This window comes from Mesoplodon densirostris, chromosome 4 (genome assembly GCF_025265405.1).
Source record: "Mesoplodon densirostris isolate mMesDen1 chromosome 4, mMesDen1 primary haplotype, whole genome shotgun sequence".
NCBI lineage: Eukaryota > Metazoa > Chordata > Mammalia > Artiodactyla > Ziphiidae > Mesoplodon > Mesoplodon densirostris.
Genome location: NC_082664.1, coordinates 98,557,222 through 98,584,271, shown reverse-complemented (window position 1 = coordinate 98,584,271; position 27,050 = coordinate 98,557,222). Strand labels below are relative to the sequence as shown.

General features: G+C 37.2%; 1 protein-coding gene and 1 long non-coding RNA gene across 2 annotated transcripts in view; one reads left to right on the top strand and one right to left on the bottom strand.

Moving 5' to 3' along the window:
* LOC132488545 (ankyrin repeat domain-containing protein 26-like) overlaps positions 1–27,050 on the top strand; it is a 114,357-nt gene that overhangs the window by 25,429 nt on the left and 61,878 nt on the right. Inside the window, 5 exon segments of the mRNA XM_060096843.1 lie at positions 3,162–3,255; positions 5,523–5,621; positions 6,239–6,267; positions 6,360–6,432; positions 24,663–24,724. Coding sequence (XP_059952826.1) covers positions 5,546–5,621; positions 6,239–6,267; positions 6,360–6,432; positions 24,663–24,724 — 240 coding nt within the window. The 5' untranslated portion in view covers positions 3,162–3,255; positions 5,523–5,545.
* Positions 16,513–17,511, bottom strand: LOC132487694 (uncharacterized). Its single transcript, XR_009531663.1, has 3 exons — positions 17,390–17,511; positions 17,227–17,300; positions 16,513–16,580 (listed from the first exon to the last, which is right to left on the bottom strand). It is a non-coding gene; the product is annotated as an uncharacterized LOC132487694 (long non-coding RNA).

Genomic DNA, 27,050 nt, shown 5'->3' with positions numbered 1-27,050 from the left:
AATGTTTTCATTAATGTATCTGTGGCTGCATTTTACAGATATGATGTCAGCGTTAGGATTAGGAGAAGAGGAAGGTATAGAATCACCTTGTGATTCTGAGGTACTGTCTTCTATTATTATTATTTTTTTTATTTTAAAATATAAGCACTGAGTGATGTTAAAACATAAAAGGGGGGGTGCTTTGACTTTACTTTCTCACCTTTGCATTTGCCCATCAAAATTTTTTCCTTACATTTTTAACCTGTAATTAATTAAATAATTGTGTGCTAAGTATAATAACTACCACATAGTGCACTTTTGTTAATTTGCAAGATTCACCTAATGAAACCAGTGTAGCACAGAGCAAAAACCAAGGCTTAGAAGTCGTAAGGAATCAGTTTGGGTTCTGAAGTTAAATTTATCTAAAAACTGAAGCATTATTCCAGGTCAGCCTATGGCCAAATGTATGTTTCTTTTTTCTTTTCTTTTTTAAAAAAATTTTTGTTGGAGTATAGTTGATTTACAATGTTGTGTTAGTTTCAGATATACAGCAAAGTGAATCAGTTATACATATATCCACTCTTTTTTCGATTCCTTCCCCATATAGGCCATTACAGAGTATTCAGTAGAGTTCTCTGTGCTATACAGTAGGTCCTTATTATTGATCTATTGTATATATAGTAGGGTGTATCTGTCAGTCCCAGTCTCCCAAGCAAATGTATGTCTCTTTGGTACATATGAATGTGTAAAACTCCTAGTGAGGTTCAGAGAGAAACAGGTTGAAATGTAGTTTTTTACCACTTAGACCTGAAAAAGATAGTGCCTGAGACTTGAAAGTATTATTACATTTGGATTTTCAAATAGATCTGCAAGGAACGTTTCAAGAGAAGCAAAAGAATGGGGAATAATAAGTACGTGGCGTTATAATAACAACAGTTTGGTTTAGCGATGTTTTAATAAGTACACACCATTTTGGATAAACTAGTGTGCGTTGAGTACCTTTATGGCAGCCATACTTGAAGTAACGTAAATATAAAGTAATGATGACCTGTTGTAAGGTGACAGCTATGGAAAGAGATAAGAAGGGCCTGATCTGTTAGATATAGGCAGCTGCTGCAGTGATACAGCACTGTGTTTAAAGTCAAAAGACATGGTAGCATCCTGGTTGTGTCACGAGCTGTGGGATCTCGGAAAAACTTGTCTACCCTGGTTGAGCGTCAGTGACCTCCTTCATAAAAATGGTACTGGTACCCACTTCTCAGGTAGGTGTAGGGAACAGATGTGGTAACAGCTGTGAACACACCTTGTAAACTGGAAAGGGTGCTATAGAAATGTAAGACAAAAATGATCACAGTGGCAATTAGTGACGCACTAAATGCTGGGGCACTTTTTTAAAACCTGAAGGACAATAAAATGACAGTAGTGTTAAGAATAGGAAAATTAGAATGGGCATGTGGATTTCTAGCTTGGGGTATGTTAAGTTTCTATAGACTGTTATCGGAGATCTCCTATAGGTATCAAGTGCTTTGGTACTTGAGGTCCTCTCGACATTTTAAATGTTTTGATCTTAAATAAATTCCTGTTATAGAATACCAACTATGTACTGGGCAGTTAGACACTGACTGTACCAATTGAGGGGTTAGGCTGTAGTGGTGGGAACATAATACCAAACAGGAATCCTTTATAAGTCACTGTTAAGTCCTTCATGTAAAGAAAATGGAGAGGGCTTCCCTGGTGGTGCAGTAGTTGAGAGTCCACCTGCCGATGCTGGGGATACAGGTTCGTTCCCCGGTCCGGGAAGTTCCCACGTACCGTGGAGCGGCTGCGCCTGTGAGCCATGGCCGCTAAGCCTGCGCGTCCAGATCCTGTGCTCCTCAACGGGAGAGCCCACAACTGTGAGAGACAAAGAAAATGGAGAATGTTACGTTAGACAACATTGAGAGAGTTTGTAGTTAGGATGGGGATGGGGGTGGGAGTGGAATTTAGGTAGTCAGAAAAGATCTGCATGTGAGAAAAGCTACCAAGGGGAGGATGGGAAGGAGCCAGTCACGTGAGGGTCCAGGGGAGGGACATTCTGGACAGAGAGAGCAGCGGATCCCACCTGTTCGTCATTACACTCTCGCATCTTGGAATGACCAGGAAACAGGAAGTGGGGTAACTGTCCTTACAATCACTTTTATCCTTGTTGTTGTATGTAGAAAATAAAATGTGCATAAGAAAAGCTTGGCACATTTAGATGATTAATAAATAAAAGTTCTTATTCTTCCCTTATTAAAGCTTGCTGTACTTTTTTGAAGCGTTGCATAACTATATTTAAATTTTCTGCTATGATTTAAACATAAAAGTTTTTCTTACTACTTCGCTATTTTATTGAACTATTTTTCCTATCAATAAAAATTTTATCAAATAACAGATTCTTATAAGCCCTTGTTTACCTAAATGAAGCAGCTTCTACAGTGTTCTGTTTATGCTCAACATGACATACTTCATGGTTTCTTTTCATGCCAAGTATATTATTTTAATACTAAAAAATTTCTGTCTTTAGAAATATTTTAAATTTATAGCAAGTGTACTTATTAAAGCATTTATTTAAACACATATTTTTTAAAAATACTCTCTTCTTGGGCCTCCCTGGTGGCGCAGTGGTTAAGAGTCCGCCTGCCGATGCAGGGGATACGGGTTCGTGCCCCGGTCTGGGAGGATCCCATATGCCGCGGAGCGGCTGGGCCCGTGAGCCATGGCCGCTGGGCCTGCGCATCCGGAGCCTGTGCTCCGCAACGGGAGAGGCCACAACAGTGAGAGGCCCACATACCGCAAAAAAAAAAAAAATACTCTCTTCTTTTCACAAGTAGTGTAAAGTAGAGTTAGGTGTTTTGAAGTTAATTCTTTGCTGAAATGTGCCTGTAAGTCAGGCACATATTTTGTCTGTGAAAATAATTCCTCTGGCTTTCCATGCTCAGTTTACAGAGTCAGTAGCCAAATGAGGATAAAAGATAGACTTGATCTAGAGAGTGTATATGAAGTTTTCTATTTCAATATTTGGGTTTTCAATGCATGCTTCTCTTATTTTTAAATCTAATTGCTTGTAAAGTAGGAAATTTTTAAAAAGCAGGGTATTTTCAGCTATTAGAAGGGGATTAGGAAAGCTTTATGCAACTCATTATTAATATCAATTTTAACAGAGTATCTCTGAGAGACTTCCCGAGAAGTATGTTGATCATTTATCTGGAGCTGCAGGTCAAAGAGGAAAAAATATATTAAATGGACAAGTAGAAGGTAAGAACTATATTTTTATGAAAAAGTCATTTGACAGCATGTTGATTTAAAATGGGAATTCTGATATATTCTAATAGCCAAAGAAAATCACCTGTCGGTTAAGAGGAAGAATCATTCCTCACACTGATTTCAAGTTGAACTGAGCCTGTCTCATTCTGGAAAAGAAGTGCTGTATCAGAAGAACTAAGCAGCTACATCTTTTTTTCTCGTCAAAAATCCATCAACAGGGCTTCCCTGTTGGCGCAGTGGTTGAGAGTCCGCCTGCCGATGCAGGGGACACGGGTTCGTGCCCCGTTCCGGGAAGATCCCACATGCCCCGGAGCGGCTGGGCCCATGAGCCATGGCCGCTGAGCCTGCGCGTCCGGAGCCCATGCTCCACAACGGGAGAGGCCATAGCAGTGAGAGGCCCGCGTACCGCAGAAAAAATAAATAAATAAATAAATCCATCAGCAGGTTTTAGGCAGTTTTTATTTGGCCAAAAAGCAGTGCTTGAATACTTAACTGTGTGCTGTGTTCTATTTAAGTTCTGACTGTCCAGATGTTCTTTTGTAGACAGCATGCCATGATATAATCATCTATCTCCATGTCTGTTACCAAGTTACACTGTGAAGTGTGCCACCCTTTTGAGGTGGTCCTCAAAGACACAGTTTGCTTGTTGTATAACCAAGTTTCCTAAAGCATGTACCTGAAGTTATATCATTTTTTATTCTAAAAAGCTATGCAGCTTATATTCTGAAAAGTATTAAAAAATATAACACTGTTTATGTAAAAAGAAAAAAAAAGAAAAGAAAATCATCTGTCAAATGCATAGTGAGGAAAAAGACGAGAAACGGAGGGAAGCTGTGTACCTTATCTGGTGTCAGCCACAGATTAAATTGAGAGTCCCCTTTAAGGAGCTAAATTATTAGTTCCGTTTCAAGGTACTCTACAACCTAAGGAAAGTCGGGAAATGAGGAAGAGGAAAGAAGGACTAAAGAATGAGAGAGGCAGAAGTTACAGGGAGTAAATGAAGGAAAAGGAAGCAGGGGTCTGTGGAGGACGGGGGCAAAGTAAAATAGGTCTTTAGAAAAGGGTAGAGAAGAGTATTTGAAACGTGAGACAAATTTGAAGTGAGCTTCCAGCACCAAAACGTGTCAGAGACGAACAGCAAAGCTTTCCCACTCTTACTGTGGGAATGTAGAAGCAGACTGATAGATCAGAGTTTCTCAAATTTTAATTAGTCCCCTGGGGACCTTGTGAAAAGTGCACATGCTGAGCAGCAGGTCTGGGATTGTGCATTTCTGACAAGCTCTCAGAGTAGCAAGGGTGTAGGCTTGCATTGAGAGAAATCTGGAAGAGGAGCCACTGGATAGTTCAAGACAGAACAGGATCAAGGAAAAGCATTATTTTGATTTTCTTTCTGAGTGTGTTTATAGCCAGAGGATAGCAAAGCGTTGAAGTAGAACTTATAGAGGTAAGGTGCCACTGCTAAGCAAAGAGGAAAAAAGAAGTGGTGGGGATGATCCATAAAAAGAATGTCAAAGGGGGAGAATTAAGACCACAGATCCAGAGACTACCTTTGAAGAGGAAAGAATATAGTGAAAGGAAAGAGGGGGGAAAGAAGGGTGTTAGGGAGGTGATTGTGGAGGTGATGAGGAAACTTGAGAGAACTCTTGTTAGATGACTTCAGTGTATTTACACTGAGACAAGGTTAGGTCATTGCTGCTCCAGAGAATACTGGAAGCAGGAGTGGGTGCTAGAATTGAGGTAAACCCCAGCTCCTCCTTGTAACTATCAGGCATCAAAGATATATGTTGTGTTGGTATGTGTTATTCAAATGAGATTAATTTGAATATGGAAGCATTGGCTGTTTTTTGATTTTTAAGATAGTTTTTTTTTTTTTTTTTTTGGCTGCTTGGCTTGGCATGTGGGACCTTAATTTCCCCGACCAGGGATTGAACCCGTGCCCCCTGCAGTAGAAGCATGGGGTCTTCACCACTGGACCGCCAGGGGAGTCCCTAAGAAAGCTAATTTTTTGATGATAATTGTTTCACAAAAATCCTTTTAAACATTAGCATGATATACTGAACCAAACTAATTTTGGAAACAAAAGAAGTTAATAGGGTTCATTCCCTAAATGCTAAAATTGTTATTTTCAGTAAATACTACACTGATTTTGAAATATGAAAGATTTTTAATATCTAATAATTCTGTGGCAGTAAAATTTACTTTTTCCTTTTTGATAATCGTACTTCGATATTGAAAACTTATAATACGTTATTTCTTAGATGTGCCTTATATACCTTCTTGCATGAGTGGATCGAGAAACTTTAAGATGACTAAACTAGAGGATCCAAGAAATGTAGGCATACCAGTAGCCCACATGGGTATGGAAAAACATGAATATTTTTATGAACTATTATTCTACAAGTGTATATCCAAGCTGATCAGTTCATAACACTTTCTCTGATGAGAAATGAATTATACATTTAACTGAACTGTCATCCCAACTGTGCACTTCCTAAATTACAGGACAAATTGAAGAAGATGATAAATACTTGTAGTATAATGGTGTAAATGATGCTGCTGTATTGCATTCAAGATATGCTGTTGCATTTTACCATCAGCTTTCACATTTACCTTCTCGGGGTCATGATTTGTTGCTCTGATTAAAGATCACTTTTCTCCTCATCAATCAGCATGTTCACATTGGTACATGTGCATTTTTCTATTTTATAAAGGCTTTTGGAACATAATCTTACTTTTGAAATCTTAACTGCATGTTTTGTTAAACCTGTACTCCTATTTTTTCTTCAGTATCTATAGTGGATTCATATGTCTGTCTTGTTGCAGTCCTAACTTCCCCCAAGAAACAAAACACCAAAACCTAAAGTATTCACTGCCAAGGCCAAGCATGAGGGTTCTGCTCAGTACTAACTGCATGAATATATAGTTGGCTTTCATAGTTACGTGTAATTGATTCTATGTCCCTTTTGCCTTTTAGATTCTCCTGAAAAATATCCTCACTTGAAGGTAAAAACTTATATTTTTGTCTTGAATTATTAACTACAGATTGTATCAAATGTACATTATTTATTAATCAACTTGTTTCAAAACCCATTCAGCCTGCAGTTGGAGTGAAAGATTCTGTTCCTAATAAAGCAGTAGGAATGAAGGATTTACAAACAGCCAGATCAGGTAAATTTTGCAGTGCAAATTTCACTCTGGAAAGAGGTACACTAAAATATTTGAAACGGTCACAGCCTTCATATTCCTAATTCTTTTTTCTTTTGTTTTTGCAAGTTTAATTGAAGGATTTGACATAAATAAGGCACATGTTATTGTTGGCATCCAGGTTTTGAAAAAAAGATATTTACAAGCATAAGAAAAAGATATTTTTAAAATGTAAGCTTTAACTCAGATGTTTCTATGTACGCTTCAATACCCTATGGTTCTCAGTTTGGAATAGCTGTACTTCTTAGGGATTCTCAGAGGTTAATTATTAGATTCTAAGATTTTTCCAGTTTTATAAAATGCTTATTTGAATTCTGACCTTAACCTAGAGTAAAGCTTCACTTGCTAACGTGTCAATTGTATTTCAAATTTAATTATTTCATTTTAGTGGTGTTACACGGATGAGCTTAAGCCAACCAGATGTTTTGATTAGCAGACTCTGTGTGTGTGTGTGTGTGTGTGTGTGTGTGTGGTCTTTGATTATTAAAAGTGGGGGAAAGTAATCATACCTTAATGACGATTTGATTGACACAATCTTGTAAAACAGTAATTCTGAAAGTTTTGGGCTTTAAGATCCTTTTATTTATTTGTTTGTTATTTTTTATGATGCAGATATAGGATCCTTTTATACTTTTAAAAATTATTGAGAATTCCAAGGAACTTTTGTTTAAGTAGGTTGTATCTACTGATGTTTACTGTATTGGAAAATAAAACTGAAAAATTTAAAATACAAGCACACACAATCATACATTCTATTAGCCATTAGAAGTATGATGTTATCACATATCTTGTCTCTGGAAAACTGCTCTGTACACTTAAAACAGAATGAGAATGGAAATAACGTTTACTGTTATTGTGAAATAGTTTTGACCTCTTGGACCCCTTGAACGGTTGAGTCTTGGGACTCCAGGGATGCTCAGGTGACACTTGAGAACCACTGTTTTAAACCATTTACAGAGCTCATGGATGTGAAATGATAAAGGGACGCTTGTGATGAAACAGGCTTTAAACTTTCACTTTTACATTTCTTGCTTTTTTCTTTGATTTGTCTCTTTTTTCATATATATACAGCAGGTTCTTATTAGTCATCAATTTTATACACATCAGTGTATACATGTCATTTCCACTCTCCCAATTCATCCCACCACCATCCCCAACCCCCTGCGGTTTTCCCCCCTTGGTGTCCATACGTTTGTTCTCTACAACTGTGCCTCAATTTCTGCCCTGCAAACCAGTTCACCTGTACCATTTTTCTAGGTTCCACATATATGTGTTAATATACGATATTTGTTTTTCTCTTTCTGACTTACTTCACTCTGTATGACAGTCTCTGGATCCATCCAGGTCTCAACAAATGACCCAATTTCATTCCTTTTTATGGCTGAGTAATATTCCATTGTATATATGTACCCCATCTTCTTTATCCATTCATCTGTCGATGGGCCTTTAGGTTGCTTCCATGACCAGCCTACGGTAAATAGTGCTGCAGTGAACATTGGGGTGCATGTGTCTTTTTGAATTATGGTTTTCTCTGGGTATATGCCCAGTAGTGGGATTGCTGGATCATATGGTAATTCTATTTTTAGTTTTTTAAGGAACCTCCATACTGTTCTGCATAGTGGCTGTATCAGTTACATTCCCACCAACAGTGCAAGAGGGTTCTCTTTTCTCCATACCCTCTCCAGCTTTTGTTGTGTGTACATTTTCTGATGAAGCCCATTCTAAGTGGTGTGAGGTGATACCTCATTCTAGTTTTGATTTGTATTTCTCTAATAATTAGTGATGTTGAACAGCTTTTCATGTGCTTCTTGGCCATCTGTATGTCTTCTTTGGAGAACTGTCTATCTAGGTCTTCTGCCCATTTTTGGATTGGGTTGTTTGTTTTTTTAATATTGAGCTGCATGAGCTGTTTATATGTTTTGGAGATTAATCCTTTGTCCGTTGATTTGTTTGCAAATATTTTCTCCCATTCTGAGGGTTGTCTTTTTATCTTGTTTATGGTTTCCTTTCCTGGGCAAAAGCTTTGAAGTTTCACTAGGTCCCATTTGTTTATTTTTGTTTTTATTTACATTACTCTAGGAGGTGGATCAAAAAAGATCTTGCTGTGATTAATGTCAAAGAGTGTTCTTCCTATGTTTTCCTCTAAGAGATTTATAGTGTCCAGTCTTACATTTAGGTCTCTAATCCATTTTGAGTTTATTTTCGTGTATGGTGTTAGGGAGTGTTCTAATATCATTCTTTCCATGTATCTGTCCAGTTTTCCCAGCACCACTTATTGAAGAGACTGTCTTTTCTCCATTGTATATCCTTGCCTCCTTTGTCATAGATTAGTTGACCATAGGTGTGTGGGTTTCCCTCTGGGCTTTCTATCTTGTTCCATTGATCTATGTTTCTGTTTTTCTGCCAGTAAGTACCATATTGTCTTGATTACTGTAGCTTTGTAATATAGCCTGACGTGAGGGAGTCTGATTCCTCCAGCTGCGTTTTTTTCCCTCAAGACTGTTTTGTGTATTCGGGGTCTTTTTTGTCTCCATACAAATTTTACGATTTTTTGTTCTAGTTCTGTAAAAAATGCCATTGGTAATTTGATAGGGATTGCATTGAATCTGTACATTGCTTTGTGTAGTATAGTCATTTTCACAATATTGATTCTTCCAATTCAAGAACATGGTTTATCTCTCCATCTGTTGGTATCATCTTTAATTTCTTTCATCAGTGTCTTATACTTTTCTGCATACAGATCTTTTGTCTCCCTACGTAGGTTTATTCCTAGGTACTTTATTCTTTGTGTTGCAATGGTAAATGAGAGTGTTTCCTTAATTTCTCTTTCATATTCTTCATCATTAGTGTATAGGAATGCAAGAGATTTCGATGCATTAATTTTGTATCCTGCAACTTTACCAAATTCATTGATTAGCTCTAGTAGTTTTCTGGTGGCATCTTTAGGATTCTCTATGTATGGTATCATGTCATCTGCAAACAGTGACAGTTTTACTTCTTCTTTTGCAATTTATGTTCCTTTTATTTCTTTTTCTTCCCTGATTGCTGAGGCTAGGACTTCCAAAACTATGCTGAATAATAGTGGTGAGAGTGGACATCCTTGTCTTGTTCCTGATCTTAGAGGAAATGGTTTCAGTTTTTCACCATTGAGAATGATGTTTGCTGTGGGTTTGTAATATATGACCTTTATTATGTTGAGGTACGTTCCCTCTATGCCCACTTTCTGGAGAGTTTTTATCATTAATTGGTGTTGAATTTTGTTGAAAGCTTTTTCTGCATCTATTGAGATGATCATATGGTTTTTATTCTTCAATTTGTTAATATGGTGTATCACATTGATTGATTTGTGTATATTGAAGAATCCTTGCATCCCTGGGATAAATCCTGGTTGATCATGGTGTATGATCCTTTTAATGAATTGTTGGATTCTGTTTGCTAGTATTTTGTTGAGGATTTTTGCATCTATCTTCATCAGTGATATTGGTCTGTAATTTTCTTTTTTTGTCATATCTTTGTCTGGTTTTGGTATCAGGGTGATGGTGGCCTCATAAAATGAGTTTGGGAGTGCTCCTTCCTCTGCAATGTTTTGGAAGAGTTTGAGAAGGATGGGTGTTAGCTCTCCTCTAAATGGTTGATAAAATTTACCTGTGAAGCCATCTGCTCCTGGACTTTTGTTTGTTGGAAGATTTTTAATCACAGCTTCAATTTCATTACTTGTGATTTGTCTGTTCATATTTTCTGTTTCTCCTGGTTCAGTCTTGGAAGGTTATACCTTTCTAAGAATTTGTCCATTTCTTCGAGGTTGTCCATTTTATTGGCATAGAGTTGCTTGTAGTAGTCTCTTAAGATGCTTTGTCTTTCTGCGGTGTCTGTTGTAACTTCTCCTTTTTCATTTCTAATTTTATTGATTTGAGTCCTCTCCCTCTTTTTCTTGATGAGTCTGGCCAATGGTTTATCAATTTTGTTTATCTTCTCAAAGAACCAGCTTTTAGTTTTATTGATCTTCGCTATTGTTTTCTTTGTGTCTATTTCATTTATTTCTGCTCTGATCTTTATGTTTTCTTTCCTTCTGCTAACTTTGGGTTTTGTTTGTTCTTCTTCCTCTAGTTCCTTTAGGTATAAAGTTAGATTATTTATTTGAGATTTTTCTTGTTTCTTGAGGTAGGCTTGTATAGCTATAAACTTCCCTCTTAAGACTGCTTTTGCTGCATCCCATAGGTTTTGGATTGTTGTGTTTTCATTGTCATTTGTCTCTAGGTATTTTTTGATTTCCTCTTTGATTTCTTCAGTGATCTCTTTTTTATTTAGTAATTTACTGTTTAGCCTCCATGTGTTTGTGTATTTTATGTTTTTCCACTGTAATTCATTTCTAATCTCATAGTGTTGTGGTCCGAAAAGATGCTTGATATGATTTCAATTTTCTTAAATTTACTGAGGCTTGGTTTGTGACCCAAGATGTGATTTATCCTGGAGAATGTTCTGTGCGCACTTGAGAAGAAAGTGTAATCTGCTGTTTTTGGATGGAATGTCCTATGAATATCAATTAAATCTATCTGGTCTATTGTGTCATTTAAAGCTTCTGTTTCCTTATTTATTTACATTTTGGATGATCTGTCCATTGGTGCAAGTGAGGTGTTAAAGTCCCCCACTATTATTGTGTTACTGTTGATTTCCTCTTTTACAGCTGTTAGCCGTTGCCTTATATATTGAGGTGGTCCTATGTTGGGTGCATATATATTTATAATTGTTATATATTCTTCTTGGATTGATCCCTTGACCATTATGTAGTGTCCTTCCTTGTCTTTTGTAACGTTCTTTATTTTAAAGTCTATTTTATCTGATATGAGTATTGCTACTCCAACTTTCTTTTGATTTCCATTTGCATGGAATATCTTTTTCCATCCTCTCACTTTCAGTCTGTATGTGTCTGTAGGTCTGAAGTGGGGCTCTTGTAGACAGCATACATATGGGTCTTGTGTTTGTATCCATTCAGCAAGCCTGTGTCTTTTGGTTGGAGCATTTAATCCATTCACATTTAAGGTAATTATCAATATGTATGTTCCTATGACCATTTTCTTAATTCTTTTGTGTTTGTTTTTTTTTCACACTTTTAAAACTTTATTTATATAAAAAAACTCATTTGTTTTTAAAAGCATTAACAAGAGAGAAAGAAAAACAGAAAGGGTATGGAGCAGAAGACATGCCCCTTAGTAGTGTTCGGTGGGAAGGTGGGATTTTTGGTTCTCTGAAATTGAACGTTCTGTGTTCATATAAATGAAAAGGAAAAAACAAACAGTTAAAGGTCCCCCAAAGCCCATGGCTGTTCTATTACCCACACCCCACCGACAAAAAGAGCACCAGGAAAAGAGCAGCAGAAGACAAGAGAAATGAAGAGTGGAGCCACATCTGGATGGGGGCGATTTCCCTTGTGCAGTATGCTCTTAGGGTCACAGAGAGGAAAAGGCTCCTTTTTGCCAGAAAAGGAGTGGGACGAAATGTGAAGGGGAAAAGGGGTAAATAAGGAATTTTAATGCAGAGGGGAAGGGGGATGGTGGGTTGTGCACTTTTCTCCTACCCCAAAGCCTCAATATATAAAGGAAGGGGGAGGGAGGAGGATAAAGATTTCCATTTGCATTAAACAGAGCTTTTAGATTAAGGGGAGGAGTAAAAGGCAAATAAGGGAAAGGGTTAAAAAAAAATCAACCGCATAGCAGCTGATTCCTCTAGCCCAACCTGCTAATATACACTAAACTAAAAGGAGGAGGTACAGGGGTGGTGGGGGGTCGGGGAGGGGGATATGGACACGACTTCCCTATAACCCCTTCAGAGACGACAATCATTCTGGGCAGCTAAGGAGTAAGAGCCACACCACTCACTCCTCCCACCAATCTCACCTGGAGGTTCATCAGAACAGTATTTTTCAAAATCCCAACATATACAGTTGAGAAAAAACCTTCTGTGGCTAAAATTAGAGGCTATTCCAATTCCCAGTGGAGAGACTGAGGTTCTCTAGGTCACCTCTCCTCTTCTTTCTGCTATTTAGGGCCAAGAAGTAGGTAAGAAAGCAACAAATTTACTACATTTTGACAGAATTAAACTTGTATTATTTTGAAGGAGCCTGTGATTAAGAGTGATAACTGCGAACTGTCATCCCTAGAGCAACTGCTAAGACATAACTCACAATAGGAGGAACAGGGAATTTCCTGTTAGTCCAGTGGTTAGAACTCTGTGCTCTCACTGCCTAGGTCCCGGGTTCAATTCCTGTTGGGGAACTAAGATCCCAGAAGCCATGCTGTGCAGCCAGAAAAGAAGAAGAGGAACACAGGGATCTCTTTAGATATGAGAAAAACAGAAAACAAATAGCAAATGGCAGATGTAAAAGCAACTACATAAATATTAAATATGAATGAACTAAACACCCTACTCAAACAACAGAGATTTTCACACTGGATTAAAAAAACACAAGATTGGGCTTCCCTGGTGGCACACTGGTTGAGAGTCCGCCTGCCGATGCAGGGGACATGGGTTCGTGCCCTGGTCCGGGAAGATCCCACATGCCGTGGAACAGCTGGGCCCATGAGCCATGGCCGCTGAGCCTGTGCTCCGGAGCCTGTGCTCTGCAACGGGAGAGGCCACAAGAGTGAGAGGCCTGCGTACCGCCAAAAAACCAAAAAAAACAAAAACAAAAAAACCCAAGATCCATATGATAAAGGACTTGTCTTTAGAATATATGATCTCTTACAACACAGAAGACAACAACGCAAAGAGGGGAGGGAGGATTTCAACAGACATTTCTCCAAAGACGATATACAAATGACCAAAAGCCTAGCAGAGGGTGTTCAAAATCACTAGTCCTAGGGAAATGTAAATTAAATCCACAATGAGATTCTACTTCATACCCACTAGATTGGCTTTGTCAAAAAGACAAGACTATAAGAAACACTGTACAAGATATGGAGAAACGGGAACCTTCATACACTGGTAGTTGGAACATTAAATTATATAGTTACTTTCAAAACAGTTCATCAGGTTCTTAACAAGTTAAACAGAAACTCACCACATCACACAGCAATTTCTAGAAGTCTACCAAGACAACTGAAAACGTGTCCACGCAAAGACATGTATACTCATATATATATAAACACAGAGAGAAGGGGAGGGAAGGAGGGAGGGAGGGAAGAGAGGAGGAAGGGAGAAAGGAAGCAGGGGCCATAAAAAACGGGCAAATGAAAATAACTGGTATATCAGAATCAAGGGTATATGAGAATTCCTTGTATTATTCTGGTAATGTTTCTCTAAGTTTGAAAGTACATCAAAATTTTAAACTACCCAAATAAAGGGCAAGAATATCATGTAGCAAGCTCCCTCTACCAACCTCAACGAAGACCATATACAGCTTAAAAGTTACTAGAAAACTGTAGGTAATTTTAAGAAAATCACTTCAAGAATATAGTATGGTTGTAAAACCACTACAATGTGCTCTAAAATAATTTTTCTACTGAGTTAAATAAAGTCATCTGTAAATTCTGTAACAACACATTCATATTCACAAAATCTGACTGAAAAATAAACACAACTTTCCATTTCTAACACAGCATAATTCAAAAGTTCACTCTGAATGGGACTGGGTTTTTGGTTTTATTTTGGTTTTAACGCAAAGCATAATTACATAGTTATTCATAATTTGAGGTGTGTTACTTGTTTATTTAACAAAATACTGCTGCTCTGAAGTAAACTTCATTTTCAGAGTGATAGTAATGTTAAAAAAAAAAAGAACATGAAAATGCAAGCTGCATTTTAAAAAGCTTATAATAATCATTTAAATTCCGATTGTATCTGTAGGTTCACAATTCTCTACTCTTAGATTTTTTTTAAAAAACTCTTTATATATGGTCAATCTAGATCATAATTAAGTGCATCTTAATGAAGTTTCCACTGGTGTATGTAGAAATATGATTTACCAATAGCCAAATAGCATCATTTCTTTATCAAAGATAAGTGGTACTATCTAGAAATAAAGACAATCCTTCAAGAATTTTATTTTCCTAAATAAAAATACTTCCCAAGAGCTAAAGGCACAATTTCTATTCACGTCTAGCACTGTAACCAACCATAAAATCATTACTTATTTTCAACTTAATAACTGATTGACATTTCTCAAACAAGCTGTTTTCGATCCTGATAGTTCTTTATTTTCTTTAATAAATTGCTGTTTGCAGTAGGTGTCCATCATGAGAATAATCAAAATTAGATAAATGTGACAAAAGACTGACAAAGTGTTTCACACCCTTGAGTGATACCAAGAATGGGAGAAAAGTGTTGCAAAATACGACTACTGCAGTGCTACTTATGGTCTTGCAATAAAACCAACAATGCATCAAGAGCTATCATCTCACATCCAATTTCTTCCCCTCAAGAACAATCTGAATCTCTTTGACATCCAAAGTCTCATAGGTCAGTAAAGCTTCTGCTACATTCTTGTGCTCTTTTGCATGAGTCTTCAAGATATGTTTTGCTCGCTCATATGAATCCTTAAATACAAAGCAGATATGTAAGAGGCAGAAACCTTAGGAGAAGCACAAACCCTAAATGAGATAAAAAGCCTTTATGCACCCTAAAAAAACTATAAAATCTATTGACTTCTAGTTATGAGATAAACGCATTTAAAAGCTTGGTTCCCTAAAGATAACTCTTTCATACTTTCAAATGTTACATTTTTAACCTCAAAGTCTATCATAGAGATAACTGAGGACTACTTAAACAAAAAGCTACTTAAGAAATAAAAGTATACACTGTACTCATCTGCTTTCTAAATAAGGTCTGTGAACACAGAAATCTATTTCTCTTTTCAGTATACGTGCTAAAAGGAAAGGGAGTTTGCTCCTTTTGCTTCTTGAGATTTCACCAATTTACTCAATCTAGAATGGCCAGAAAAGATATAATTTCCATTCTTTTACTTGGTAACACACTCACCTCTCAAAACTGTAATACAGTTTCATTAGAGGTGATCCCTGACTTCCATACATTTGATTTTTTTTTTGCAACCCACCTTGAACTTTTCATTTAAATCCTTCAACTCTCTTTCCAAAGGTGAGTCTGAATTAAGTTTATCAGCTTATGAATAACAGCAGTAATAACAGTTCCTTTTTGGCAGTGTCATATTCGCCTGTACAATGTTTATGCCAATATTTTACTAGCGAATTATATTTTTGTCCTTATAAAATTGGGTGGAAAATGTAAAAATGAATTTACCAACACCAAGAAGCACAGGTCATATAAACACAATACAATTACTAGACATTTTGAACATAACCATGTCCAAGTAAAATAATCAAATTAAAGAAAATACATAAAATATTAGAAATATATCAGCTAAAGAAGAACTGAATATTTAAATCACAATGTAAATTGTTCTGGGCTTCCCTAGTGGCACAGTGGTTAAGAATCCGCCTGCCAATGCAGGGGACACGGGTTCAATCCCTGGTCCGGGAAGATCCCACATGCCGCGAAGCAACTAAGCCCACGCGCCACAACCACTGAAGCCCCACACCACAGCCACTGAAGCCCGTGCCCTAGAGCCCATGCTCAGCAACAAGAGAAGCCACCGCAATGAAGAGCAGCCCCTGCTCGCTGCAACCAGGGAAAACCCACATGCAGCAACAAAGACCCAATGCAGCCAAAAATAAAATAAATAACTTTATTTAAAAAATATATATATACATATATGTGTGTGTATATATATATATATATATATATATATATATATATATATATATATATATATATATATATATATATATATAAATTGTTCTTAGCCTATGGCCAGAATAAAATAAAGATCCAGTCTATGATCAGGGGTTCCAGTCTATGTCAAAGATCCAGTCTATGACATAGTTAATCACGGCAGCAACGGTGCACCTATTAACTTTATAAAACAGAGGAAGTTTAGTTTTTTTGCAATCACCCAAATATTTAGGCACATTTTGACTAAATAGATAAATAAACATTTAAAAAAAGATCATTACCCTCAGAAGGATTCTGGTTTCCTGTTCAATAGCAGATATAGTTTCTGGACTCAGTTTCCCTGTATCACTGTAGGTCATAACTCCAAGCTAAAATCAATGAAAAGAAAGAAATCCAACAGAAAAACCTCCAACACTAATGTATGTAACAGAGGAAGTACTATCCTATACATAAGAAAATAAATATCATGGGGGCAAGGAAAAAATACAATATAAAAATGCCCTTGAGGGCAAAAAAACTTCATTCTTCTTCTGAAAGTATAATACTAAAAAGTGTGAGCAAGAGGGAAAATTTTAAATCCTAAGTATCGTTCTGAGTACCTTCTTAGAAAACCTTAGCAGCTATTCTAGTCCAGAAATCCACAATTCACAGAGTACTGGAATTGCTTTATGGAGCCACAGTGATAATGTAGGAACGTGAATTATGTGGAAAGGGCAAAGTAAGCAAGCTCAACAAGTAGGTCTTCAATGTCATATGAATAAAAAATGCTAAAGAATTTATATTATCATTTGGTTAATTCATGAAGTAATAACTCTTACTGTTTGAGCAGCTGGAATGGAAAGAGTATGTTACATTTCTCAGAAAATGACATTTAGTTTAGAGTTAGCTTTGTTAAATCCATTTGGAATGAGACAGGGGAAAATCTATCAATTTATAATGAGAATCCTCTCTCACAAAGAGACACTTGGCACATCAACATTTGATACATGAGGAAGGATTAAAATTAGCCATTACCTTTTCACTCATTCCAAATTTGGTGACCATCTGCTTTGCTATTTGGGTTGCATTATCAAAATCACTGGAAGCACCTGAAATTTTGAAATATACATAAAACTCAAGTTAAAAAAAAATCTTTAAACCAACACAATTTGAACCAAAGCTATTCTTTACAGCCAACCTGTTGTAATATGATCAGCTCCAAATATAAGTTCCTCTGCCACTCTTCCTCCCATACTGACGTCCATCTGAGCAAGAAGCTGAGCTCTAGTTTCGTTCCGTCGATCATTTTCAGGCAACAGGTACACACAGACAATTGAAAAACAAAGAAAAAATTCAGACACAGTTTTGAAACACTTACATTAATAACCTGAATTATCATTTGTCTCTCATGACCTTACTTAATACCATGATGCTGAAAGCTCAGCGGCATTTAATAGAGATGGTCATGGTGATTGATTACCAAACAAGCTATGTATAAAATGAGGAAAGCAAATGTGCAGTTTATAAATAATAAATACAACTGTTTGTCCCTCGTTGCACAAAAATGTTTAAAACGTCTATAGGGACGTCCCTGGTGGTGCAGTGGTTAAGAATCTGCCTGCCAATGCAGGGGACACGGTTCGAGCCCTGGTCTGGGAAGATCCCACATGCCGCGGAGCAACTCAGCCTGTGCGCCACAACTACTGGGCCCGTGCTCTAGAGCCTGCAAGCCACAACCACTGAGCCCATGTACCACAACTACTGAGGCCCGCACGCCTAGAGCCTGTGCTCTGCAACAAGAGAAGCCACCGCAATGAGAAGCCCACGCACCGCAATGAAGAGCAGCCCCCTCTCGCTTCCACTAGAGAAAGCCCGCGTGCAGCAAAGAAGACCCAACGCAGCCAAAAATAAAATTTAAAACATAAATAAATAAAAATAAACGTCTATAATTAGAAAGGTATGAAAATGAAACTTGTACTCAATGAGAAAAAACTTAGAAAAACTATTGAACCAGTCACTATGATACATAATTTCTTTCGAGGGGAAAAGAGCAACTACATATTTAAGAATTATATTTTGCTGTCATTCCTGAATTACATTTCATAATGTAAATATATTATCTGAAATATTAAGGATATCCTTTATTAGCAGGTAAATTTCACAAGTATGTCTGATTTCAAGACAGTTGAGGAAGTTCAAGAAGAAAGTATCAACACACCTAGGAAGTAGCTGAATTTTCTTTTGAAATGTTTTCATCAGCAATTTCCTACATAAGCTCCTGGGGAGCACTATTTGAAAGAAAAGAAAAACTAAAGATACATGTCCAAGTGTTGGCCCTCGTGGCATGATTGTAGCTTTGTTGATAGGCATAGCATCTTTAGTGTAATATGCAATAATAGCGTGACCAGATTCATGATACGCTGTGATTGTTTTGTTTTTGTTATCAATTTCCACACTTCTACGCTCAGGCCCTAAGAAAAAAATTTGCTTAAGTAAAATACTCCATTAAGAAGGTATATTTAAATGAATGAAGCTCCTTTGTCTCAAAGTCATTCTTAGAGTCGTATGATTTAATATCATTAATAAATACTTTAAAAGTTTGAAAGTTTAAAAAATGAGTAGATTCCACTCTACAACACATGTAAACCATAATTTGTCAACTGAAAACCAAACTGTAAAAACTATCATCTTAATCCTTATATCAAAAGGAAAAGCTTTATTCTATTTCTAGAAAATAAACTTCTAATTTAACAGGAATATCATAACTAACCTGTTTTGAAGGCAATTCAAGATTTAAAATAAAAATTAAATTCTGAAAAACAGTAAAATTAACTATTCTTTTATCAGCAATATCAGACAAGAGGAAAGACATGGGCACTCATGCCCCCCAAAGAGTGTAATATAAGTTATAATATATTTGTTCTGTAACAGGCCAAACTGTGTTGCTCTGTTAGAGTATATATTTGCATGTTTCTATACCTTTCTTTTTTATTAACTTTCTCTCAAAATTAAGAGTTTTTTCTCGGACTTCCCTTGTGGCGCAGTGGTTAAGAATCCGCCTGCCAATGCAGGGGACACGGGTTCAAGCTCGTCCAAGAACACTCCACATGCCGCGGAGCAACTAAGCCCATGCGCCACAGCTACTGAGCCTGAGTTCTAGAGCCCATAAGCCGCAACTACTGAAGCCCACGCACCTAGAGCCCATGTTCCACAAGAAGAGAAACCACCACAATGAGAAGCCCATGCACCGCAATGAAGAGTAGCCCCCGCTCGCCGCAACTAGAGAAAGCCAGCATGCAGCAACGAAGACCCAATGCAGCCAATAATAAATAAATAAAAATTTTTTTAAAAAGAGTGAATTACCACCAAACCAAAAATTACCAAGTGGCAATAAAAAAAAAAAGAATTTTTTCTCTAACATAATGAACAGTATAAGATAGGGAAAAAAAAAAAAGAAAACCTACCCATTAGGATTTTATTTTTGGAAAACTCTAGTTCCTTCATGGTTACCACTTCTTTTCCATCAACAGCTGCCTTTAAAGCAGATTGGTTCACAAGATTCTCCAACTCTGCTCCAGAAAAGCCAACAGTACCTCGAGCTATGATTTCTGGATCAACAGCTATATGCAGACAGGACACAATATTAAAATTTCAGGAGAGCTAATAAAAAGCTCTTCATAAAGAACTCACATTGCAAATGAAAAAAGAAGATAGCCATCATGAACTGTAATTTTACAAAAGCTTACTTCACTAAATTCTAAGGGGAAAAAGCCAAAACTGCTAGTAAACACACCATTAAAATTGTCATTGGGACAAATCACAAAAGTTCTTATATTTAAATAACTTTGTGATAAACAGAGAAAGGTAGAGTTGCCAGATAACGATTTACAAACCTTTAATTATGGCCTAACCACAAACTGAAAAAGCACATTCATAGAGATTTTGTTTTCAGAATTTCATCTTGAAATAACTTTGGACATAAAAGCCCCCCTTATTGTCGGAAACATACTTGGTTTTAAGAATTGATTCAGATATCTTTGAAAATACTGCAGCTTTAATAGCTGCTTTTATTACTCAGGTAGTTCCATAATATTTCCATGTGTTTTGTTTTATAGTTTGCTTCCCCTCTTTTGGCCCCAAAGTGACTATATCATGAGGTACTATGCTCATAATATACAGGTGCTTTTGATATTATTTTATATTTTACATTCATCTAAAGAAACATTTATACATAGATTTCATCAAGTATTATCTAAGTACTCAAAAGAAAACTTTCTTTAGAATCGGGATTCAAAATAACAGAATCTCTGGACACACGTTCATTGAGAAATGGACTTTATGGACAAACAAGAGGAGAGAAAAATAGACATTTAAAGGAATTTGTCTTTTAAGCCATCCTGAGTAAGGACCATGAACAGGGTGGATTGATATATTACCATTTTATGGAGATAATGTCTGTATCGTCGAATTAAGACTTACACTGATCAAACTTTATTTTATTGAGATACCACTTCAAGATTTCTGTTCGACCTTTTACATCTGGCCTGGGAACTGTAACCTGCATGTCAAAACGACCAGGATGTATTAAGGCGCTAAAGGGAGAATACAAAAAGAAAATATAAATTAATAAGCTGACTGTGCTGAAGGTCAAGTTAAACAGGACTGACATCCTAAAGAGAAGATGGAAAGACAATGGCAACCAATATTTATTTTGAACATAAATATTCAGAGTAGTTCCTTATAAAACGTGGCTCAAAGAACAGTTTCAATAACCAGAAGGCAGAACAAAGGTTCATATAGATAAATGTGTGCATCTAGATAGCATACAACCCTTCAGAGAAAAAGACATGCAAGTCGGCCAGTCAAAGAACAAATAATTCTACAGCAATCTATTATGAGAGCTACACATCCATCTTACTGCTATTAAGTACAAAATGTTAAACTAGAGTCTTAGGCAAGAACCAACTATTTGATCAAATGAAAATATGAATAACTTCTATATAATAAAACCAATAAAAATTTTAAACTATAGTAAATTTTATTCTAAAAATCCTCTCTACCCCCCACCCAAAAGCTTTGTGATGTTTCAGTTGTGAGAAGATTCTTTTAGCAGCTTTACTGAGATGCAATTTTCATATCATAGAATTTGAAGTCGAAAACCCAGTGTTGTTTTTTTTTTAACATCATTATTGGAGTATAATTTGTTTTACCATGTTGTGTTATTTTCTGCTGTATAACAAAGTGAATCAGTTATACATATACATATATCCCCATATCCCCTCCCTCTTGCATCTCCCTCCCTGCCACCCTCCCTATCCCACCCCTCTAGGTGGTCACAAAGCACCGAGCTGATCTCCCTGTGCTGTGCCGCTGCTTCCCACTAGCTATCTATTTTACGTTTGGTAGTGTAACCCAGTGGTTTTTAATATATTCAGAGTTGCCCAACCATCACCACAATCTAATTTTAGAGAATTTTTACCCCCTCCCTCTCTTCTCCAGCTGAAAGAAACCCCAAATCTACTGGCAGTTATTCCCCATTTTCCCTAACCTCTGGCAACCACTAAATTCCTTTCTGTTGCTATGGATCTGCTTATTCTAGACCTTTCATATAAAAGCAATCATATAATATGTGATGTTTTGTGATGGGTTTCCTTCACTTAGCACAATATTTTTAAAGTTCATCACTATTCTAGAATATATCACAAAAATTTTAATACTTACTTATCTAATGCATCTGGGAAGTTTGTGGCTCCTATGATGATAACTCCTTCGTTGGGTTTAAAACTATTATAAAAAAAAAGGACCTTTTCATTGAAAATTAAAACAGCACACATGTAGAAATGTTCTATGCAAAACTGTTTATCGTTAATCTTACTAACAGCAAAGAAAAGGGATTGATCTTTTTAATGGCCAAAATGATAAGGCATCTCTAATTGTTTTCTTAAAATGCCAGTGCACTTCAATAAAAGTGTTAAGAATAAATCACCAAGTCATCTGTGGTTACATACCTTCATAATAATTTTTCTAGTTAGGAAGAGATGACCTGACACAAAAAGCTTGAGTCCCCGACTAATTTTTGAAAAATATTTTCAAGTTTACCAATTCAAATTATTTGCTCCTAGACTTCCAGAATGTCTTATATGACTTTAAGAAACAATTTTTTGATCTACAGCAACACTCAAAATCCAGTTTTATATTTCTTTCGTACATCATAGTAATACATAAAAATGCCTTATAATTCCATAATCACATAAGTAAACATTCTCTTCTACAATTTAAAACTGTCTTTTCAGATTAATTTTTGAAAAGGAGTGTTCTTGTAGTCTCTTGAGTTGGTGTTTTACAATTAAATCTTTTCATTAAACTTAAAAATGCTTATTGCTATAATATCCAGGAAATGAATATTTGCACATATTCGTGAAAGAGTATATTTTATATCCTTAAACAAATGTTGCAATATATAATCGAAAAATTGAATCTCATAGTTTTCTTCCCCAGTCTTGTTTATATTTTCAAAAGTTCAGAATTCTGCATAGGTTTGCATCATTTAATTATACCTGGTTAGTATATTTTACAGATATTTATCTTAACATCATATGCTTTTCCTGAATAAGTTTATCTATTACTAATCCAAATGCATTTATCCAAATCTTTCTTCTAAGTCCTCTGGGTGCCTCAAATTTGTTATGCCCCAAACTGAAGACATTGTCCCTGATGCTTTCCTCTTTCCTGACTCTTTGTAAGCTACTCTGTCATCTGTCTTCCCCATCCTAGTAGATAACATCACTGAAATACCAAAGCAGGAAAAATCTTGGACTCCATCCCTCCCTGAAATCACCACATCCTGTTGCTCATCAAGTTCAGTATTTTCTACCTGCTTACCATTTTTCATTTCCTATTACTTTCTCACTTATAATTTTGAAATGCTCTTCTCTAGTTTTGCTCCCCTGATGTTCATCTTTACGTTGCTGCCAGAGTGACCTTTCTAAAATATATTTATGAAGATGTAACACCTCTACTTATGTAGTGGATCCCCATCACATGAAGGAGAAAGTTCATGTTCTAGGAGGACACTTGCTTTTTTTGGTTTGGCTCTGATCCTCCAGTTTTGTCTCTCCATACCATTCCCGGTAACTGTGTTCTAGTTTTCCACGTGACTTGTTATGTTGTTTCACGCCTCGTCCTTTTGCTCAGGCTGCCTTTTCTAGAATCCCCTTCACTTCCCTGCTCTACACTGTGTGTGTCTTTTAAGACACAGACCTGTCTTTGCAGCATTTCCTGAGCTACCCAGATACAGCTGACTCCTCTTTCCTGTGTGCCCTTCCTGTACTCTGGTCACATCAGTTGTAGAGCTTTTGAATGATACTTTGCTGTTCTTACTTGTTTTCATGTAGCTCTACTTCTCCTAGAATACAGAGCAGAATCGGTCTTCTATTTATATTTCCAGCTTTTCTCCCAGTATAGTGCCTATGATTTGCCAGATCCAGTAAATGTTTGTGGTCTTACTGATTGATTGAATGACCAAATGAATGAATATGATGTTTTCTGGAATGAGGTGTTTGTTTTGTTTTCTTTCTATAGGAAGGAGCAACAAATCCAGAAATTGAGGAAAAAGAAAATGATACTGATATTGAACGTGCTCCACAGGAGCAAACAGATCATAACAATTTGACTTCTTTTTTTTTTTTTTTTTTTTTTTTTGCGGTACGCAGGCCTCTCACTGCTATGGCCTCTCCCATTGCGGAGCACAGGCTCCGGATGCGCAGGCTCAGCGGCAATGGCTCACGGGCCCAGCCGCTCCGTGGCATGTGGGATCTTCCTGGACCGGGGCACGAACCCGTGTCCCCGGCATCAGCAGGCAGACTCTCAACCACTGCGCCACCAGGGAAGCCCAATTTGACTTCTTTTGATGGAGCTCAGAAAAATAATAGGAGTGGTAATTTAGTGAATATTTATGAATTTTTTTCTATGCTTAAAGGCTAGTCTAAAAACATCTAAAGTGTGTAGATCCAAATATACTATCCATTTCTTTCTTTTTTCTTTTTTTTTTTTTTTGCGGTACGTGGGCCTCTCACTGCTGTGGCCTCTCCCGTTGCGGAGCACAGGCTCTGGACGCGCAGGCCCAGCGGCCACGGCTCACGGGCCCAGCCGCTCTGTGGCATGTGGGATCTTCCCGTACCAGGGCATGAATCTGTATCCCCTGCATCGGCAGGCGGACCCTCAACCACTGCGCCACCAGTGAAGCCCCTTTTTTTTTCCATTTCTTTTTGAGTATGTTTCTTTTGCTCCGTTTCTTCAGAAGTATCCCAACTACTACCAACTTTTTCTTCCTGAAAATGCCTCAACCCTCTGAAATTCTTTTCTGCTACTTTATTTTATTTAAATATTTGTGGATGGAGATAGACATATATGTATTTAAAATTCATAGTAGTAAATGTTCTCATTAATGTATCTCTGGCTGCATTTTACAGATATGATGTCAGCATTAGGATTAGGAGAAGAGGAAGGTATAGAATCATCTTCGGATTCTGAGGTACTGGCTTCTATTATTATTATTATTTTTTATTTTAAAATATAAGCACTGAGTGATGTTAAAACATAAAAGGGGGGGTGCTTTGACTTTTCTTTCTCACCTTTGCATTTGCCCATCAAAATTTTTTCCTTACATTTTTAACCTGTAATTAATTAAATAATTGTGTGCTAGGTATAATAACTACCACATAGTGCACTTTTGTTAATTTGCAAGATTCACCTAATGAAACCAGTGTAGCACAGAGCAAAAACCAAGGCTTAGAAGTCGTAAGGAATCAGTTTGGGTTCTGAAGTTAAATTTATCTAAAAACTGAAGCATTATTCCAGGTCAGCTTATGGCCAAATGTATGTTTCTTTTTTCTTTTCTTTTTTTAAAAAATTTTTGTTGGAGTATAGTTGATTTACAATGTTGTGTTAGTTTCAGATATACAGCAAAGTGAATCAGTTATACATATATCCACTCTTTTTTCGATTCCTTCCCCATATAGGCCATTACAGAGTATTCAGTAGAGTTCTCTGTGCTATACGGTAGGTCCTTATTATTGATCTATTTTATATATAGTAGGGTGTATCTGTCAGTCCCAGTCTCCCAAGCAAATGTATGTCTCTTTGGTACATATGGATGTGTAAAACTCCTAGTGAGGTTCAGAGAGAAACAGGTTGAAATGTAGTTTTTTACCACTTAGACCTGAAAAAGATAGTGCCTGAGACTTGAAAGTATTATTACATTTGGATTTTCAAATAGATCTGCAAGGAACGTTTCAAGAGAAGCAAAAGAATGGGGAATAATAAGTACGTGGCGTTATAATAACAACAGTTTGGTTTAGCGATGTTTTAATAAGTACACACCATTTTGGATAAGCTAGTGTGTGTTGAGTACATTTATGGCAGCCATACTTGAAGTAACGTAAATATAAAGTAATGATGACCTGTTGTAAGGTGACAGCTATGGAAAGAGATAAGAAGGGCCTGATCTGTTAGACATAGGCAGCTGCTGCAGTGATACAGCACTTTGTTTAAAGTCAAAAGACATGGTAGCATCCTGGTTCTGTCACTAGCTGTGGGATCTCGGAAAAACTTGTCTACCCTGGTTGAGCGTCAGTGACCTCCTTCGTAAAAATGGTACTGGTACCCACTTCTCAGGTAGGTGTAGGGAACAGATGTGGTAACAGCTGTGAACACAACTTGTAAACTGTAAAGGGTGCTATAGAAATGTAAGACAAAAATGATCACAGTGCATGGACATATATACACTACCAAACGTAAGGTAGATAGATAGTGGGAAGCAGCCGCAGAGCACAGGGAGATCAGCTCGGTGCTTTGTGACCGCCTGGAGGGGTGGGATGGGGAGGGTGAGCGGGAGGGAGATGCATGAGGGAAGGGATGTGGGAACAGATGTATATGTATGACTGATTCACTTTTGTTATAAAGCAGAAAGTAATAAAAAAAATGATCACAGTGGCAATTAGTGACTCACTAAATGCTGGGGCACTTTTTTAAAACCTGAAGGACAATAAAATGACAGTAGTGTTAAGAATAGGAAAATTAGAACGGGCATGTGGATTTCTAGCTTGGGGTATGTTAAGTTTCTATAGACTGTTATCGGAGATCTCCTATAGGTATCAAGTGCTTTGGTACTTGAGGTCCTCTCGACATTTTAAATGTTTTGATCTTAAATAAATTCCTGTTATTGAATACCAACTATGTACTGGGCAGTTAGACACTGACTGTACCAATTGAGGGGTTAGGCTGTAGTGGTGGGAACATAATACCAAATAGGAATCCTTTATAAGTCACTGTTAAGTCCTTCATGTAAAGAAAATGGAGAGGGCTTCCCTGGTGGTGCAGTAGTTGAGAGTCCACCTGCCGATGCTGGGGATACAGGTTCGTTCCCCGGTCCGGGAAATTCCCACGTACCGTGGAGTGGCTGCGCCTGTGAGCCATGGCCGCTAAGCCTGCGCGTCCAGATCCTGTGCTCCTCAACGGGAGAGCCCACAACTGTGAGAGACAAAGAAAATGGAGAATGTTACGTTAGACAACATTGAGAGAGTTTGTAGTTAGGATGGGGATGGGGGTGGGAGTGGAATTTAGGTAGTCAGAAAAGATCTGCATGTGAGAAAAGCTACCAAGGGGAGGATGGGAAGGAGCCAGTCACGTGAGGGTCCAGGGGAGGGACATTCTGGACAGAGAGAGCAGCGGATCCCACCTGTTCGTCATTACACTCTCGCATCTTGGAATGACCAGGAAACAGGAAGTGGGGTAACTGTCCTTACAATCACTTTTATCCTTGTTGTTGTATGTAGAAAATAAAATGTGCATAAGAAAAG